The sequence below is a fragment of the Zonotrichia leucophrys genome, chromosome 12 (genome assembly GCF_028769735.1).
Source record: "Zonotrichia leucophrys gambelii isolate GWCS_2022_RI chromosome 12, RI_Zleu_2.0, whole genome shotgun sequence".
In the NCBI taxonomy this organism is placed as follows: Eukaryota; Metazoa; Chordata; class Aves; order Passeriformes; family Passerellidae; genus Zonotrichia; species Zonotrichia leucophrys.
In genome coordinates, this window is record NC_088182.1 from 11,862,304 (window position 1) to 11,880,820 (window position 18,517).

Below are 18,517 nucleotides of genomic sequence, written 5' to 3' on the forward strand. Positions count from 1 at the left end.
AGCTCAGCAGGGATGTAAATATTTGCAGTACCAAGGTCTTGCAGAAAGGGAGCTCAGCACAGGAAAGAGCTGTCAAACATACCTCTAGGTCCTGCTAGATCATATTTTCCTATTAGTTTTTTTTTAAAATCATATATACTAGCCTTTCATTCATGTCATTTAAAAAATATGCTTTAAATCTCAGTCAAATTAACAGTGACAGGAGCTATAAATCCAACCTGATTTAGTGACAATATTTCTTCTAAGCTTGCAATATAAATTCACAACTATGAAAATTAACTCCGAAAGTCTGAGAAACTCTGAAAAGCCATTTAAAAGCCTTTTCTCAGGAGGCCCTGGGGAAACAGCCCCACACAAGAGGGGGGCCTGGCAGCAGGGCTGTTTTGATAACCTTCAGTGAAAGGGACCTGAGAATATTAACCATTACTGAAGGCTGTGGAGGAAAAAAGTGCTGCAGCTCTCTCTGCTGCTTTTTCAGTTCGGATGGAGCTGTGAAGAGATGGCACCTGGGATGGGAATATCTCTGTTACTGCAACACAAGCAAAAATTACTTTTAAAACAAACATTTGTTTAGAGGAGTTTGATGCTGAAATGTTCAGGTACCCAGTGGGTTTGTTCCCAGCAAGGCTGGGTGCTCCAGTGCATGTTCTACTGTCAGCAGCAAAATTCCAAATACTCCCCCTTCTGCTGCTCTGGATGTGGACAGGAGATGCAATAAATAAGGAAAAAAGGTAAGAAAAAGAAGCTGGCACAAAGCACAGATGAACACCTGGGGATGCTGCCAGCAGCTTTGCAAGGCCCCATTCCTTGTGTGCCAGGGCTGTCCCTGACCTGGCAGAGGACAGTGGGGCAAACAGTTTCATTTGGCTCATGGGAGAGCATGGCACAGTCAGCTGTCATAATAACAAATGGTTTGGAAAGTCTTTGCTCAAACAAATAAAAAACACTGTGTAAAAAGCATTGTGCCATTCCCTGAATTAAGTTTCATGCAACTCCTTCCCAGATTCTGTCAAGCAATGTCTGTAACCACTTTGGATAGGCTTTTCCATGTGATTTATACTTAGTTTGTTCCCTTCTTTTTCAGGTGAAAAAAAGTGCATTGTCTGGACTGCAAGTACATTTCAATGTGGAGTAAAAAATTAGTTAAAAAAAATCAAATAAATTTAAAACAAATAAATGCAGAAGCTGTGAGTAGAGGAAAAAAAAAAAAGTTTCTGGATGAGAAATGTCACATTCTCACTTTCAACAGAAAATTAGAAGGAAAAGTAATTAAAAGGTTTGCATAATCTTACCAAACCCAGAGCCCTGCTAAGCAACAGCCCTAGCACTCACATTGTGCATGCACCCAGCTGGTATCAGAGCAGGTCAGGGCTTTTTGGGGGTGAAGGGAGATCCAGCTTGGACACACAAAGTGCCTGTACAGGCTCAGGCCTGGAGACTGACCACTGCAGCAACATGGACAAAAAAAATTAAGTATACTGGAACACCTTTACACATGTGTATATATATATACACATATATATAATGATTCAAGAAATAATTATATAAAGATTAAAAGATTAATTATGTAAAGATTAAATAATCTGAATTATTAAATAAATAAAACTATTAAATAATTTAACATTAAATATTTAAAGGTTAAAGTTATTAAAATAATTTAAATGCATATATTTAATTTATTAGAGATACTCACAGCTGCACAAGGCAAAATGCAATTGTCATTTTTGCATGCAACACCCCAGTACATGAGGTACGGCCACGCTGGCTGCAGAGATGGCCATCAGAAACAGAGTCAAGGCCATGGACAGCCAGAGGGGTCTAAAGAGGGAACTCCAACAGCTCCTCAAAGCAAAGGAGAGGGCCAGTAGAGGCAACCATGAGATGCCAGGGTATGGCAGGAACAAGCACAGCCTGGGTCAGGGATGGCTGCAGGGCAGACTTGAGCTGCAGGATGAGAAGGACAGGCTGAGTGTAGGGGTTGTGAGGAGCTCCAGGCCATCACCTCCAAAGCCCTTTCTATTGGTCATTGAGATGTACAAACACATCCCACCAGCAGCAGGCAGGGGCTGGAATGCTCTGGAGTCACCATCCCATGGCAGCTGCTGTGCTGCAGGGACCTACCTTCCACCAAAACAGCCACTGAGCCTCCCAGATGTGCCACATGGGTGCCACATGGGTGCCATGTAGCAGTGCCCTGCCCTGGGTCACTGCAGCAGCAGGCAGGGCTCCAGCTGGCCACCAGGGCACTGCCACATCTAGTGCAGTGCCCACAGGACAGCTCAGGTCAATTAAGGAAGGATCAAGTTCCAAGTGAGACTCACAGGTACCAAGTGGCCAAATGCTACTGCAAACCACCAAGGAGAGAGACTAAAAACAAAGGAGGAAATATTAACAATGAAGAAAAAAGAAGAAAAAGAATTTCAGGTCAACCAAATTGATAGAAAAGCACTTCCACACCTAAAGGTAAAAACCTCTATAGTGAAGGAAGTGCATCTTGTACCATTGCAAGTGTGCCCAGCAGGAGGCACTGGGACACCAGTAACACGTACACAACACCCCGGACTGCCTGGGTAGCCACTGCACTTTAAAACCTTTGTCAAGGTGCCAAAGGCAGAGCAGAACGGCCCCCAAAGCACGGATCTGTGCCCAACACAGCCACTCCTCAGCTGGCAGAGCTGCTGGAGGTAGCTGAATGTTGTTGTCCAAAATCAACCCTGCCAAGAGGCTCTTCTCATCACCACCACTGGGTGCTTGCTGTCCTTAGCAAGGTCATTTTTGTGGCCACTCCAAAGCTGTCAGTGCCCAGGCCAGGCAGAGTTGGTCACTTGAAGCAGAGCTCAGCTTACACTGGAGGTAACCCCAGCCACAGCAGCAAGCAGGGTCCATCAGCTTCACACACAACTCCTGCTAATTTCAGCCAGTGTCATCAAACCAAGACAGTCAAGAGAAGGACAGACAAGCACAGGGTGGACTGGGACACAGGAGTTATGCAGGTGAGATACTCTCAAGGTTTACCCACACCAACAGCTGTATCCAGGCTTGTTTTGTTTAAAACATTGAATACGAGGCCCACGCTGAGATACCTACCACAAGGCTAATGAGTTAACTATAAAAAGGAAATAATCTGATAAGCCTGGGGCAGGAAAGTCCTTGGCAGCCACTGCATCTCAGGTTTCACAGGGGCTTTCAGCAGGAGAGTGTTTGGGAAAACATCTGCTGGTTTCCATGGCTGTGCCTGGAGGTGCTGGCCCCAGGTGCAGGGAGACACCTTCTGCAAACAAGCCCAGGGATCCCAGGGAATTACAGCCCAGACAGCAGCTCCAGGGACACAGCACTGCCCCGTGCCTGGGTCTGCACAGGGCAAACCAGCACAGCTGTGTAATGCTCCAGCCACACTGTGCCCACTGCACCCTGCACGTTTGCATATGGCTTAAACTTCTGCCAATTTGTTTTCAGGAAAAAGAAAGGTTTCAGGGGAAAAAAGTTAATGCTGTTGAGGTTCTGCCCAAGTTTTCATGGCTACCTGCACAGCCCATAGGCTATCTGGTCTGCCTGAAGCTGCTGTGTGGTGTACTTTCAGTCGGAACTTTACTGACTACATATGAAAAGAATCAGATGTTGTTTTTAACATGCACATTTTAATGAAGCAAACATTTCTATTTAATAAGTTATAAGATACAATTTTACAAATCCTGCATTTTATTCCAGTTTATTTTGTTTTTACTTTCTAGTTTACAATGTAGTGAGCATTTCACATTAAGGCACTAAAAAAGCACAGTAAAAAAACCCCAACCTTCCTTTTTTTGCCAATAACTGTGCTGGAGAGCAGTACATCCACATGTAATTACAGAACCGTAAGCATGAACTTCTCCCAAGGGACAGTGACATATCAACAGGTTTTCAACAAATCCTACCTTCTCCAAACTGCAGAGTCTGAGCTCATCAGGAGAGTTTACTAAAGCCCCAGCAGCTGGCAGCAATTCAGATATGCACCTGGGAAGTAGTATGGAGTAATCCGGGACAAACAGACAAGTTACAAGGAAGTTTCCACTCCCTAACCCTCAGCAGCAACGCCTGTTGCAGCACAAAGGGGGTTTCAGGAGAGGTGAGTTTGCTTCGGGCATATCCTTGGACTGAGATACAATAAAACACCTTGCGCCAAAGAGGGGTTTGTTCATTGATATTGCTAATATTGGTATTGCTATTACTGGTAACCTCACAGACCCACCCTGTGTCCCACTGCAGATGTGGGTCCCATTCCCAGGATGGCTCCTTTGCCTCATCTCAGACACTGGCCTGGCCTGCAGCCTCCAGAGAAACCAGTGGTCATCTCAACACACCTTGGTGCTCTGGACTGCAGTGACTCTGGGCCACACAGGTGACAGCCATGCCTGGCTAGGCAAGTTCAGGGGCTTTAGTTAACCCAGCCAACCCAGGGTTTGTTCTTAAATCAAAAAGAGTGTGGGGGGTTACCTGTAAAGTTGAAGAAACATCACCAGCATCCCAAGCTCATTAAAAACCGCATTACTAGCATTATGGCCAAAAAGCTATCTGTCTCTAGAGTTACAAAGCGTTAACATAGAGAGAAAGCTTACAGGAAATAATTTTCAATCTGCTTTTGGTTTGCTATAAAAGATGAACTTTTTCTAAATGTAAACCATTGGCAAAGCATTTTCGGAAACATTTTAAATTTGAGTGGTAAAGGTACTTATAATAGCTTTTTATAATGTTAAGCATTAAAATTGATCAAGTATACAAAGGCACCTACTATAGTACCAGTTTTACCTCATTTCTTTACAGAAAAGAATTTGAACTGGGGACAGCCCAAGTCATATTCCATAACTAAAATGCAAAGTCTCCAGTCAAATAAAATCAGTAGTTAAGATACCCAATTACAAAGACAAATTCCAGTTTTCAATTAACATCTAAAGTCTTTAACATCCGCAAGGGAAATTAGTGTCTAGTCATCCACATGATTCTCCAAACATTAACAGTGACCCGGACAGAACTACAAAGGTACAATTTGAGGAGATATTAAATAAATTGACATTAGGTTGGTAAGTAGGATAGAAGTGAAATGCTTGTAAAAAACAGTTAGAATTTATGTCTGACTATTGAAATGTGAGCCGTGTGTATCTAGAGGCTGCATTTTGCAACACGGCCGCACCCCGGACAGCTCTGCATGTGAGCTGCCAACGCAGAGAGCGCCCGGCAGCGCCGTGCCTACGGAACTGTGACATGGAAGGGACTCCCAGGAATGTGCTCGTCACCCCACTTCACTGCCAGGACATAGTCCCCCCTTTCCTTGACAACGTAAGTGACATTGTACTGATGGCTGCCCAAATGCTTGATGGACACCTCTTCACATGGTATTGTAGGTCCGTGGACGCCAACTAAGAGCATGTTGGAACCTGTAGCAAAACACACAACTGTTAGGGTCCCTGAGCTGAAACAAGGCAGCGTGGCTCTATCATAATATATCAGCTCTGGAACACATGGATTTTATTATTTTAATTTACAGAGTGGTAGCTGAGCCATACCTCAGATTAATTTGGTATAAGAAGGAATTTTATATTAAAAAACTTTCAACCTCATAGAGGTGGGGGTTTATCTGTGCTATTTGCCAGACCTGACAGGTTACCACCAAGTAGAGCACAGGAGCCATCAATGCTGCCTGTGAAAACAAGCTGGTATTGCTTTACAAGTACTTCATCAGAAGTTAATAGCAGGGGCCAGTGGACACAGCTGGCCTGTAATCCACCCACCACAGAGCTCCCAGACAGTGATGATGAGCATCAAAAGGTAACAGGAACACCGTGCATTACATGCTACAATGCACCACAGGGGTTGCTTAAGTTCAGCAACCTGTTTGTTCTCATGCCATAATCCTGTGGTTCTTTCAGGTGCACCTGGCTCAAACTAAGCCATTGGAGAGGAACTTTATGGACTCTGTATTAGGACTGACAGGGTGAGCACAGTACAGTATTTAGCATTTTTCTTTAGTACCAGATCATTACCTCAAGTTCTGAATTTTAACTTTGCAAGTTGGTTTAGAGAAAAAACCGCTCAGCTAAACCACCGAGCCTGAACACCCATCTGGTTCCTGTATCCATACCTGCTTTGCTGCAGTCCACAGAGAAGGAGCTTTTCTGACCCACAAAAGCCTTTGAGAGTCCTGCTCCGCGGGAAACCACTTTGCTGGCATCCGAGGTGGATTTGGGAATGGCGCTGTAGCAAGTTTCAGTCGATGACCTTGTCACTGACTCTACCAGGATGGAAGAGGTTTCGTTGGCACTGCCTGGACTAACCAGTCGCTGCCCTGGAAACAGAAAAGGTTTCTAACATTCAGATTTGCCCCATCTGAAAGGCATTCAGAAGGAGGTTTCAAAACCCTCCTAATGACTAGCATGCATTCTGCATCCAAAATGCATTTTTTGAGAGGAGCAATTTCCTACTTGGGTTTTTAAGCTGACATCTTCCAGCACTGCTGGCAACAATCCCATCCCAGAGCCCTCAAGTGGCTAAAGGACCACAGGAACTTCAGGATTCATTAAGCAAAGCAGGTTGCTTAAGAAGAGTTAATTGTGCTCCAATCACCAAATGCCAAAAATGGCTTGAGTTGGCAGAAAAGCAGGTGCAATTTTGCAATAACCCATTTTGAAAGCAGAGCGTGTCCCAGCCTGGGGGAGCGCAGTCCTTGCCACCCTCTCCCGAGAACATCACCACGCTATGGGCACCACAAGAGGGTTTCACAAGCTCAGGGGGAGGAGTAGAGATGAGCTTCAGCCTGTGCTTAAACACAGTGCTGGAGAGAGAACAAGCTTCCTGAACTAGCCTTCCTGACTTCACCTAGGAGCCTCCCAGGCATTACTGACTTCTGGCTAGGTGACACCTGCACCAAAATGAGACCAAGAGAGGCAACACATGCTACAGGTGAGCAGGTTTCAGGATTGAGGGTGGGGGGAAATGGGTAAATAAGTCACACTTCCCTGAGACCCATGCAAGACCCTAGCACTAGATCAGGACTTAATATTACCCCATAAAGCTGTTTTATGGCCCATCACTGAGTCAAGCTGCCAAGCTCTGTGACTACTGCTTTTGTAGCTGCTCCTGAGACCCCATATCTAGGCTTTGGAGGTGATGGGGAGAAATGCTTTGCTTCTCATGGTTTTGGGCATCTAGACTACAACACCACATTGTCTCGGGAGGATTTTTTGCTGAATGACATGACCTACTTCAGGCACAGAGTAAATACTAGTTAGCTTTTTACCTGTAACCTTTGCCTTGAAAGGGCTGCCCACTATGTGGTTAGGTCCACCATATTTAACTCCAATTAAATAGTTTCCTGGAGCCATGGGTGTGTACATGACTTTGTAACCTTCTGGAGTTTCCTGGCAGTCCATTTTCACCTTTGATGGCCCTTCAATTGTAACAGAGAGGGTACCTGGACCAGCCTTGGTCGTGTTAATGAAAAACTCCGACTGCAGTCCTAGAAAGACGTAGCACAGTGAGACACACTCTTCCTCACACCCGATGTTACACACGCAGCCTCAGGCATTAAACACGGGGTAATTCGGCACAAGATCAGTCTCCCAGGGCATCAGGCAGGGAGGGACACCACATCCACCCCAGCAGCCTTGCTCAGGCCAGCCTCAAATGGAGCTCTGCACCCCTGGCAGCCTCCCCAGCTTCATCCTGGCTCCCTCCTCCAGTTAGGTTATGTGACTGTGTGGGAGAAGGGGTCATGACAGCCCTTCAGGACTCAAATGGAAGTAATTTGGTATCAAAAAACTGGCTTAGAGAGAAAACAAGAGCTTTTCTGCTGGGCATCAGAGTCCACACCCACACAGCTCCAGCATGGCTAAGTTTGAGAGCTCAGAGCTGTCTCGCTGCCTGGACTGCAAATCAGCAGTGAAGAGCCCACAAGAAAGCAGGAAGGACAAGGGGCAGGAGATGGCCTGGAGGAGATGTGTGTTTGAACTGCTCGGCAACAGCACTCCAAGCAGTTTGTGGAAACAAAAGCTTGTTTAATTACAGCATCTGGTTAACACAGCTGAATTATTGCTGCTAATACTAAGCCAATGACACAATGCCAGCAACACAAGAAAAAATTAAGTAAGGCTTTCAGCCCCCAAATAATTTACTGTCAAACTCTGGCCTCAAATATTTATGATCTTGGGGCTGTTGCATGAGACACTGTTGAGGAGGAATAAAGTGCTCAGGCACACTCAAAACCAGGATGGCCATGGGAAAGTTTACTGCTGCTGCGATGGAAGCACGAAGACGTGGGAATAAACTCAGGAGAAGTTTCTAGCCTCCCCACAAAAGAGGCTGCTGTGTCGCAATGCTGGAAGAGCCCAGCTCCCACAGAGGATTATGCCATTTTCCAGAGCTCCAGCAGCCCATCCCCCTGGCACCACCAGCCTGGAAGGCCAGGCATCAGCCTGCAATGCTCTGCTCAGCTGGAGAGAAGTTAATTCTCAAAGCCAGCAAGCTTCCCAGCTTCTCACTAAGAGTTCTTGCTTGGAGGCACTGCTCTGAGCTGTGCCCCAGATGAAGGCTTGCATTGTTGGAGGCTGCAGACGCTCAGCCCTCCCAGGGGGATGGTTCAGGTGCTCAGCCACTGAAGCCCCTACACTGGGTCATTGTTCTGAAATGCTGCTCAGCAGCTCCCAGGGCACTGCGCTTTTGGCAGTGGCCAGGATTCAACAACGGGGCACAGAGCAGCTTTGCTGAAATTAAACAGTCTATTTAGATTAAAAACAGCCCCAAGCACCTTTATAGATGAAGAAATATTCCCCTGTCCCTGATGCATCACTGGCTGGTATTAATGAGTGCTTTTGTTTCCACCTATTAAAGGAGCTCAGGCTACATCTTTATTTTATAGAGTGTATCTACATGTTTCCAAAACCAACTGCTTGGCTCCTCCAGAACAGCAGAAGCTTTGACTGAATAACTGCAGTATTTTTTTTTTTCGCAGGGAGAAAAAAGATATGAGATGGAATCCACAGGAGACAGCAGTGGATAGGACAAAATGAACCAGCTATTCCCTTACACTACAAAAGGAGAAAAAATAATCATTTTACTTTGCTAGTTACCTGTGTGTGTGGCCTGAGTAAGAACACAAATAAATCAAAGTGCATATCCTGGAATGTTTTCGTACTTACTAAGGCCACAAATCATAAAAAAGAAAAAACAAACCCTAAACCCTACATTCTTGAGTTGAGAACTATCAGATGAGGCAGCCACAGCAGACAACAAGGTGCCAGATTTCCAAGAAGAGACCATTCATGCTGCATCTGGAGCATGAACAGCACACTATCAACAGAACAACCCACCTTCTCCCTAGGGTTTACACATCCTACTGCATTTCACTTGAGATTTCTCAGAGGTGCAAGCACCAAAGGGAACCTAACAGGGACGGTAACACCCTCATACCCAATTAACACTAGTTAAACAAGATTCCTTCATCTCTAGACAGCCATCTCAGGCATCATGTTCATGTGTGGAAGGGAGCCAGAGCATCTCTGGAGCTCGAGGGACCACCGACGTGGAGCTAAGCTAACCAGCAGAGCTGTAGCCCAGCTGCTAACCAGCAGTTCAGTGAATGCGTGTTGCAGTTGCCGATTTACAAAAGTTTTAAGTTTGTTAAGGCTCAGTATAGGCTGCAGACTTGTGAGTGATGGTTATAAGACATGAGGAGCATGCTAGAAAGCAACATTAGCCTGCACTCAGGTCAGCAGAGAATGTGGGTTAGTTCAGCTGCCGTAGCAGGTGAAGTCATGTAAAAGTACACCTAGAAATGGGTTCTGTCCACCCCCAAGGCCAGGGCAAGCAGTGTGCAGGAGAAGGGTTACCCGTGGTGCCGCTCTCCAGGCCGGATCCGTAGGCTGTGACGAGCGCGGGGTTGCCCGCCTGGCCGGGCTCGCCCACGCGCACCTTGAAGGGGCTGCCCACCACGTGGCTGCCGTTGAACTTCACATCGATGGAGTGCACGCCGTTCTCGTGGGGGATGAACCGCACCGCGTACTTATCTGCAACACGCACAGAGGGGCTCTGCTCACAAACCATCCAACCAAAACCACCAACTGAACCCCACGCAGGGCTGATCAGCAATCCCAGCTTCTGAAAGCCTTTGACATATTTTGGTCCCAGTTTAAGTGAACTCAGTTACATGAGCTGCTGAACTTGTATTTAAGCAGGAAAATGCTGTATTTCTCACAGAAGGTTTTACAGCTTGTGTTTTCACCTTGCTCTCTAGGACCTGATCTCAACTGTCATCTAGTCTGAGGATTATTTGCCTCACTTATGCACTAAACATGAAAACTGAACCACAACCCAATCTGTCGGCAGCTGAGGGAGAAGAAAAGCAGCTGGTCAGAGCAAGCCAAATCTTACCAGCGAGCTGAGTGTGCTGCTCTGACACCCCACCTTTATCTAATGAAGTAATTCAGCAATTTGCTGATATTTCACATTTTTGATTGCATGTTAACTCAGAGGTGGGATTGATCTCCCCCAGCTGGACAGCTGCTGCTTGTTCATAGTACAGACCATAACTCATACAGACTTCAAGTGAAAAAGAAAAGCTCATTGCTGAAACAGGTGTTGAGCTTTCTGTAGTGTTTGCTTATAGACAGCTTCCTTGACATTTCATGTGAAGGAGTGAGTGTGAGTTAAACATAAACTATTAGTCAAGGATCGAAGCATGGCTTTGAGAAATAAACTTCTTCCCTGGTTAAATTCAACAACCACAATTTTTAATTTATTACTAATGTCACTGCACCTTCACTGGCAATCCAAGACTTAAATGCCTCTATCTTAAACAAGCTGGGGCTCAGTCAGTTCGTGGAAAAACATGGATATAACCCTGACTGAACAGCTCTTGACACCGAAGTCATTTTCCAAGCAGCATGCTCATCCTTGGGACATACTATTTGTAAGCGAAAGGAACTGAATTCCCTATGTGACAGCAGCATGTGTGCTTTGGAGGTCATGCAATTGTTCTGATCATCACCAAGCAGTGCTCACCTGGCTCCAGCTCAGACACATGGCACTCTTCGACAGCTCCGGAGGGGCTGTGGACTTTAGCATCGATCTTGCCCTTTGCCCCGTTCAGCCTTATAGCAAAGGATGCTGGCTGATTAACTTTTAATCCAGACTCCTGAGAACGCAACAGTCAGATTATCAAACTTTCATTTCAGACAGCACAAGATTTGTGGCAGGGAAATAACCACTTCAGCATGAGGGTTTAACAAAAGGCATAAAGTTGTGAGTTGCATTAACTCTCAAATCAAGACGCTCTCTCGCTCTTAGGGGGTGGCTGATTCAGGAGTCACCCACGTTGGCTAGGCTGACTTTCCCATGGTAACAGACTGTTTTTGGAAGCCAGACAACTGTGCCACATCAAAGACAGGCAGGTTTACAATACTAGTCACCCATTATCACCGAGGTCAGTCCTTGGTACTCAGGCACTTGATTTAAAGAATGCTTAAGCTATAGCTCTATTTTTCAGCCCATTCATTCATTCCAGATTCATTCAGGGAAAAGCCTCTGATAATCCAAATGTCTGAAAGAGTAATACACATGTTTATATTTGCCACGAGAGGCTGCATTTAGAACGCCACCACAAGATGTCTCAAACATAAGAAAGTAATTTGAAACATGAAACCAGATGTTGTTGGGCTGTCAGGCCATTGGTGGAAGGCGAGACAGCTCCACATGTGAGCCACAGTGGTCCTCGACCAGCACAGCGCATGCAGCTCTGCAGCAGTAATATCTCACTCAACATACTTTACCTCATCTTGTTTTCAACTAAATCCTGAAGAGGGAAATAAATGCAACTGAGTAGAACTGAGGTACAATGTATAAACAAGTCCCTGATGTGGGTTTAGTGGAGGTTGATGCTGCACAATGGACTCAGTTACAGAATACTCAGCTTTATCTGCCTCTCCAGGACTTAATTGAAGTGAGTATTCCTGTCAAAGAGTCTTTAAATGAAACACAAGGCAAACATCAATACCACAGTGACTAATTAACGCCCTTGTAACTCCTAGTTAGAAAAGATACTACCGGATCAGGCTGTCGTGGTTCATTTACACAGCCGAGGTGGAGAATTCCTGCAGCCCAGGCAAACTCCTGGGGATCACAGCTGGGACATTACCAAAAAAAGCTCTAACTGAACTCCTAATTACCACTCAAGGAGGACTGAGGTACAGTATATTTAGACACAGATTCTCAGTCTCACATCCAAGCTTCTGGCTTTGGAGATTTCAGTCAGGCCTTTAATGTTACTTGTATTTTAATGCCTGTAACCACACACATACACAAATTACATGGTGAGGTTACCAGATGAGCCCAGACCAGCTACAAAGCTGTGATTCATTCTGAGGTTCACTACCTTTCATGAATCATCTGAGCTGTGACTCTGTGGTTTTGTGGCATCAGCCAGAGCTAATCTGTACCCTGACCTCATGGTGGGGCCAGCTCTGTCTGCCTGGCCAGGCTGCAGTGATGTCCCTGTGCTACCTCACCCATGGAAAAGCAGCTCTTCACGCACGTTCCAAATGAGGAACTTGGTACCAGCATGATCACTGGTGGTTCACCTCTAAATTGCAGTTCTCCTTGTCCTTCCCCTAGCTAATGGCACAGGAAACAAGTCTTAGCTCCTCCAATGCTATTTCTGGAGCCTCTTGTTCCTAATTGCCAAGTGTTATCACTTGTAACATGCTCAACTGAGCCTTCTGCCTTCAAACTCTGGCTAGCCAGAGCTACCCAGGGGCCTGTTGCCAAAAATCTCTCTGGCTGCAAGCTGAGCTTGACAAGCACCAACCAAGACAGGGCTATTACTTAGAAGAAAGAACAGCCATTTTGGTTTTGGAGAACAAGGACGAAATCAGTCTCTGTGGTAAGTTGTAGAGATGTTTCCTTATGTCTCACCTGAAGACTAGTGACAGTGAGCCTGCGAGCATCATCGGAGGGCGCGATGACAGGAACCAGGTAGGGGCTTTCAGGAATGTGCTCATCATTGAACTTGATGGACACCTCATAGTTGCCTGCAGAGAGAAGAGAGCAGTGAGTGTTCTTAGTTTCTTTGAAAGTCACAATCAGTGCTGTTTCCATGTGATTTGGGCTCAGTACACACCTGGCTCTTGAACTATATATGATGCACCACAAGATCCATCTTTATGGTCATCAAAGGTGATTTCTGCTTTACTTGGGCCTTCTACAGCAATAGACAGTCCTCCAGCTCCAGCTTCCCGTGTCCATATGCTGAATTCAGCTGTTGAAGCACGTGAGAGCACACACAAGGGTAAGTCTGCTGCTGCTGCTGGGTTGCAGCTTCCTCCTAACAGACTGCAAAGCTCCCCACTTGAGCGTATGTGAAGAATGGTAGCTCATCCCATCATCCCAGGAGATAGTGCTGAGCAGTTTCAGAGGCTCCTGTTAGCCAAAACACTGCACTGCAGACCTGCCCCCAGCAGATGTGGAGCCCACTGAGAGCAGAGGACTCACCTGGAACACCTGTCTCTGCACGCTCCAGCCCCGGGCCTCCAGCTCTCACTTTATGGGCTCCTCCCTCGCCCAGCGGCCCCACGGTGAACTGGAAGGGGCTGCCTGGCACTGGCTGCCCTTTGTATTTGACATCCACAGTGTGGACCCCCATTTCTTGTGGCACAAAGCGGACACAGTAGGTGTTTTTGTCACACTCTACAATTTCAGCATCAAAGTTTCTCCCAGAGGGACTGGTTACCTGAGCTGTCATATCAGCACAATCAATTTCTAGCAAGAGAATAAAAAAATGCAGATTAGAAAGTGACAAAGGGTTTTGGAAGCAGGACCTGAGCTCAAGTGATTACTCAGTACAAATAACAGAAGAGGCACACAGCTATCTGTGTGCTTCTGAGCAGAAAACCTGGCCAGCTGCAGCTTCCCAGGTGCTACAGAGGCAGATGAAGTGGCTGGATAAGTGCAGCCAGCTAAGCCTGGCCTACATGATTCACAGTTTCCAGACAGCAGTACAAACATTTAACAGCCAACATGATCTCAAAACCCTGGAGCTAAAGTGAGCTGTGCAGCCCATTCTCCAGGCTGCTGTACACAGAATAAATTAAATTAAGGCCTTACCAGTATTTATTTTTTCATGTGTTGATCATGGCTATGCTTATTTTTAACTGTTTGAAAAGACACATTACCAGTGTTTCTTCCCTAAGCTATGTTAATATGAGGATGTCCTTACACAACTAAAGTTTGTATTTTCCCTTTCTCAAGTACCCCCTGCTATACAAGAGCAAATTGTGGTTTTAAGGATAAGGATGTTGTTGCTTACCTGGGATTTTTAGGTTCAGATCACATATGCTTCCTACTGTTGCAACAGAAGGAGCCCGTCTTGTTCGTGTGATGCTCTCCTTAACTCTTCCTTCACCGCTTATCTTCACACTGAATGGGCTGCCTGTAAGTATCACAGCAAGTCATTCCTCCTCTGCTTATTACACACACCACTGAGGGCAGAAATGAAAGCTTCCTCTGACTTGTAGGAGATTACAGGGGAACTTTTATGCCCAACTAACAGTCAGGCCCAAGTCAAATACATGCACGTAACCAGAGGAGTTTTGGATGGTTGCTGCCTGGGGAAAACCTCCTTGAATCTTTGGGACTTATGGTCCAAGCCAGATCACCCAGCCCATCCACAGTTCCAGAGCACTGGGCAGCCAGATAAGACTTCTGTTGTACTAATCAACAATTTGCCCAACACTTCTGCTTACCTGGAATATGTTCATCTGCAAATTTAGTGGACACAATGTACACACCAGGCACAGTTGGAAAATAGGACACTTTGCAAGTTCCATCTTCTAGATCTTCAGTTTGGATCTCTACCTTGCTGGGTCCTTCAACTGCCAGTGAGATTCCACCATAACCTACAATACAGATAAGTTAGCCTCAGATTTCCAAAGCTCTACTCTAAATCTGACATAAAATAGTCCAAAGTCATGGCAGGTGCTAGTTGGTAGGTTTGTATCATAATGGGCACATGGGCAGGATGCCTTAATGGCATTTCTGTACTCCTAATCAGTCAGAGGCACAGCATGTATTCAGCTCCTAAATTCTCTGACCATATCCCTTTTTCTTTCAAAAATGTTGAAAAGTTATCTACCAAGCTAAAAAGTTATCCAAGGCTCCACATTAAACTAACAGGGAAATAACTATCTTCCTCATTTCCTTCTTGCAATACCAAATGATACTAAAGCCAGCACCACCTCAGTGACAGTCCCTGTTGGTTGTAACAAAGACATGAGCCAGGACCTTACAAAGCATATTCTAAAATAGCACAGTCTGTGGTTTAGAACTGACAGCAATGACTGTGCTTAATGGCAGCTGCTGCTTTGCAGCTTGTGACCTGGTGTTTGCATGCTGAGGGAGGCAGTGCTCTCGTGGAGAGACAATATCTATCTCATGGCATCTCATGGTCCCTTTGTGAGGGCACTAACCAGCATCTCTTGTGTCTACAATGAAGTCACACATTTCAAAGGTTCGTCCTTCCACCAAGCCACGTCCAAAAACTCTTGCCCGTCTGGCATCCCCGATCTCAGACTGGACCACCATGATTGTCACGGGGCTGTTTGGTACGTGGCTCCCATTTTTCTTGATGCTAACCAGATGTTCTCCTACTTCTCGTGGAATGAATGAGATGCCTACAAAGCAGAGAAATGTGAGAAATTTATTCAGTTTTTATTCATGTTATACTTGATTTAAATGCCTTAATCATACCAAAAAATGAAATACTGGAAGAGCAGTCTCTACTCATGTTGAAGTGTTGCTCTCAAGTAGACCACAAGGCCATTCATATATGATGACAAAACCCACTTCAACTGCAACCTGGCACGTCACATGCAAGCAAAAACAAGAGGCCACTCTTTATACTTTTCTGGTTTTGGACAACTGTAGCAAACACTATCAACTACTTGGTTCAACAACACACTTCTGGGAAGGAGCACAGAAGTCAGTCATTTTACAAAGCAAAGCAAACTGGAGTAAAGACTATCACAGTAATCTCTCAGATCTTACCAATGTGGTTATTGGGCAGCCTCTTCAGAAGACAAGGCTCATCACGACCAGATGGGGCTTTAATGCTGGCTGTTAGGAGACTCAGATCAGTCTCATTGATATCCAACATGAAGTCAGCAGCAGAACCAAGCTTAACCTGAGACCGTCTTCTGTTATCATCTGAATACATGAAGAGAAACGAGTCACAAAACATTACAAGGTTAAGAGCAGAACAAGTCAGAGGATTTCAAATTCCTGCCACAAACCAGGTTCCCCATGGTATCAGAGGTTAATTTTTAATATGAAGTGCTTCCAGAAGTTTAAACTTTATACCTGTGATCTTGGCTGTGAATGGACTGCCTGGAATGTGTTTGTCATTGTATTTTACCAGGATGCTGTAGTTCCCAGGTAGAGTAGGCAGGTATGTGACTGTGCAAGTCCCATCTTTGTTATCAATGCAGCTGATCTCTGCTTTTGAAGGTCCTTCAATAGCCAAGTCCAGTCCACCTAGGAAAAAAGTAGAGTGGCACTTCTGTAAATCTTTGTGAACACCAGGTCCAAAGATTTGGTCCAAAGAGAAATAACCAGTGCCTGGTACTGAAAATGGAGCTTAAATGTGTGTTTTCAATGGACAGCAGCAAACCAGCTCAGACCAACCCACTAAGGCCACAGTTCTATTCAGCCTTTAGATTTCCTGAACAGTGATTCCACATCCAGTCATCAACCCTAGATTTAAGCTGCTTTCAGTTTATTTTTAATTGAACAAACAATATGCACCCAGTACCACAGGGTACATTTAGTGCTCTCAGGAAGGGATAATAAACCGGCTTTTTCTGCAAGTTACAGCCTGATGTTTCCATAAATCATTTGTTTGCACCACAGAGATTCACAGTTGGACAGATAAACGGAAATCAAAGCCAATGTGTATTACACTACCAAGAAGTTCCTTGTTTAGGGTAGGATGGGTTTAAAGAACTGACTTACCTTCTCCTGCATCTTCTGTGACAATGGTGAAAGTTGCTGGTTTATTTGCAATCCCATAGATGAGGCCAGGCCCATAAGCAGACACACTGCCACTGTTGGGGTAATTGACATAGAACTGCAGAGGGCTCTCTAAAGGGGAAAAAACCAAAAAGAAGCACTTTTGAGGATGAGTGGTCTGGACTACAAGAACTGATACCCATGTTCCTGCACGCCCTTCTCATTACGTGGTATTGGTATCTGAAAAACCTTACTGTGACTATAATGCACTTAAAAACCAAATAAGCCTCTGTTTCCATCCTCAAAAGACACTTCTCCACAATTTGTGCCACAGTCAGTCATGGAAGACTAAGTGTTATTCTAGTTACCAGAGATAAGCTTAAATGATGTTGTAAAGGGTCTTGCTCACTGCAAGTTTATTTTTAGCACATTAAATCAGAACATGACTCAGAAGCAGGCTTTCAGTTCAGGCACTGATTCTGAATTTTAGTAGCACAGAATTAGGAACTAGCACAGCACATTGTCTGACTCAATGAACCTGAACTAGCAAATTTGAAGGGTATCCAAGAATGTATTTGCCAGCCTCAGATTAGCTAAGCTGGTGCACAAGAACAAAAAGCACAGTCACTAACAATCAAGAACGGTTTCAAAAAAAGGCATAGATAGCTCTTCAGTCCTAAGTTAGATTTTGCAGCTGAGACAGTAAAAAGTTTGATTCATGACAACCTTCAAGAAAGAAACATTGTGGCACATCATCTCTCCATACCAGCCCAGGGTAATGGTGTTAGTGAACCAATACAGCAGACAGGTCAGCACTTATGGGGGTGCTATATCCATAAAGTGCTGAAGAGACTGAAGCAGCACCACACAGCACTGAGCTCCCCATTTCAGCCTAAGTTATGCTGTGTTTCTGTACAAACAGAACCAGCAGTCCCTCTCAGGCAGTGCTGAAGGTATTTTGTCTCGTATCTACACATCCCTTTCTGCCCAGCCCCCCAAAGCCAGCATGCCTGGAGAACCACAGGGCAGCCACAGCCTCCAGGCCAGGCAGTGCTTCCACCGGGGAGCTGGGGGAGCAAGGACAAAAGAGAAATGGAATGAAATGCAGTGGTTTCTGTTTGTTAAGAAGCAGCCAGGAAGAAAGAAAGATTACAGCATAATATGCATGTGTGTTTTATTTTATGGCAATCAGATGGAAACAGTAACTATAGTATTTCAACCAATCAGTTCTCCCCACAGTTTTGAGATTTTTTTTTGCCAATGCAGTTTTAAGGATAAACACAGACTGTAACCAGTAGTTTTGTTGAGCACCACGGCAGTAAATTTCAACCTGAAAAACTAGTAGTTAGAAAATTGTATGTTTCTTCTTCATAATAAAATACCACAAAAGCTAGTTTCCCCAAAATCAAAATCCATTTTAAGCCTGGCTGGTACTATTAAACCACAATGGAAGCTCATATGTGCTGGCAGTTACTCCTTTGCTTTAGTTCTCTCT

The 18,517-nt window shown here is 45.1% G+C and overlaps 1 protein-coding gene across 4 annotated transcripts in view; it reads right to left on the reverse strand.

The window, feature by feature from the left end:
• Positions 1-3,616: 3,616 nt before the first annotated feature.
• FLNB (filamin B) overlaps positions 3,617-18,517 on the reverse strand; it is an 88,361-nt gene continuing 73,460 nt past the window's right edge. For 3 of the 4 annotated variants that reach the window (XM_064723654.1, XM_064723657.1, XM_064723656.1), the window contains 14 exons: positions 17,026-17,154; positions 16,375-16,548; positions 16,063-16,221; positions 15,486-15,689; positions 14,763-14,915; positions 14,327-14,449; positions 13,513-13,779; positions 13,142-13,279; positions 12,937-13,052; positions 11,029-11,161; positions 9,858-10,034; positions 7,271-7,489; positions 6,116-6,319; positions 3,617-5,411 (listed from right to left, as the gene is read on the reverse strand). In XM_064723654.1, coding sequence (XP_064579724.1) covers positions 5,224-5,411; positions 6,116-6,319; positions 7,271-7,489; positions 9,858-10,034; positions 11,029-11,161; positions 12,937-13,052; positions 13,142-13,279; positions 13,513-13,779; positions 14,327-14,449; positions 14,763-14,915; positions 15,486-15,689; positions 16,063-16,221; positions 16,375-16,548; positions 17,026-17,154 — 2,384 coding nt within the window. In that variant the 3' untranslated portion in view covers positions 3,617-5,223. The remainder of the gene's footprint in view (positions 5,412-6,115; positions 6,320-7,270; positions 7,490-9,857; positions 10,035-11,028; positions 11,162-12,936; positions 13,053-13,141; positions 13,280-13,512; positions 13,780-14,326; positions 14,450-14,762; positions 14,916-15,485; positions 15,690-16,062; positions 16,222-16,374; positions 16,549-17,025; positions 17,155-18,517) is intronic. The other variant, XM_064723658.1, reaches the window with a different exon arrangement.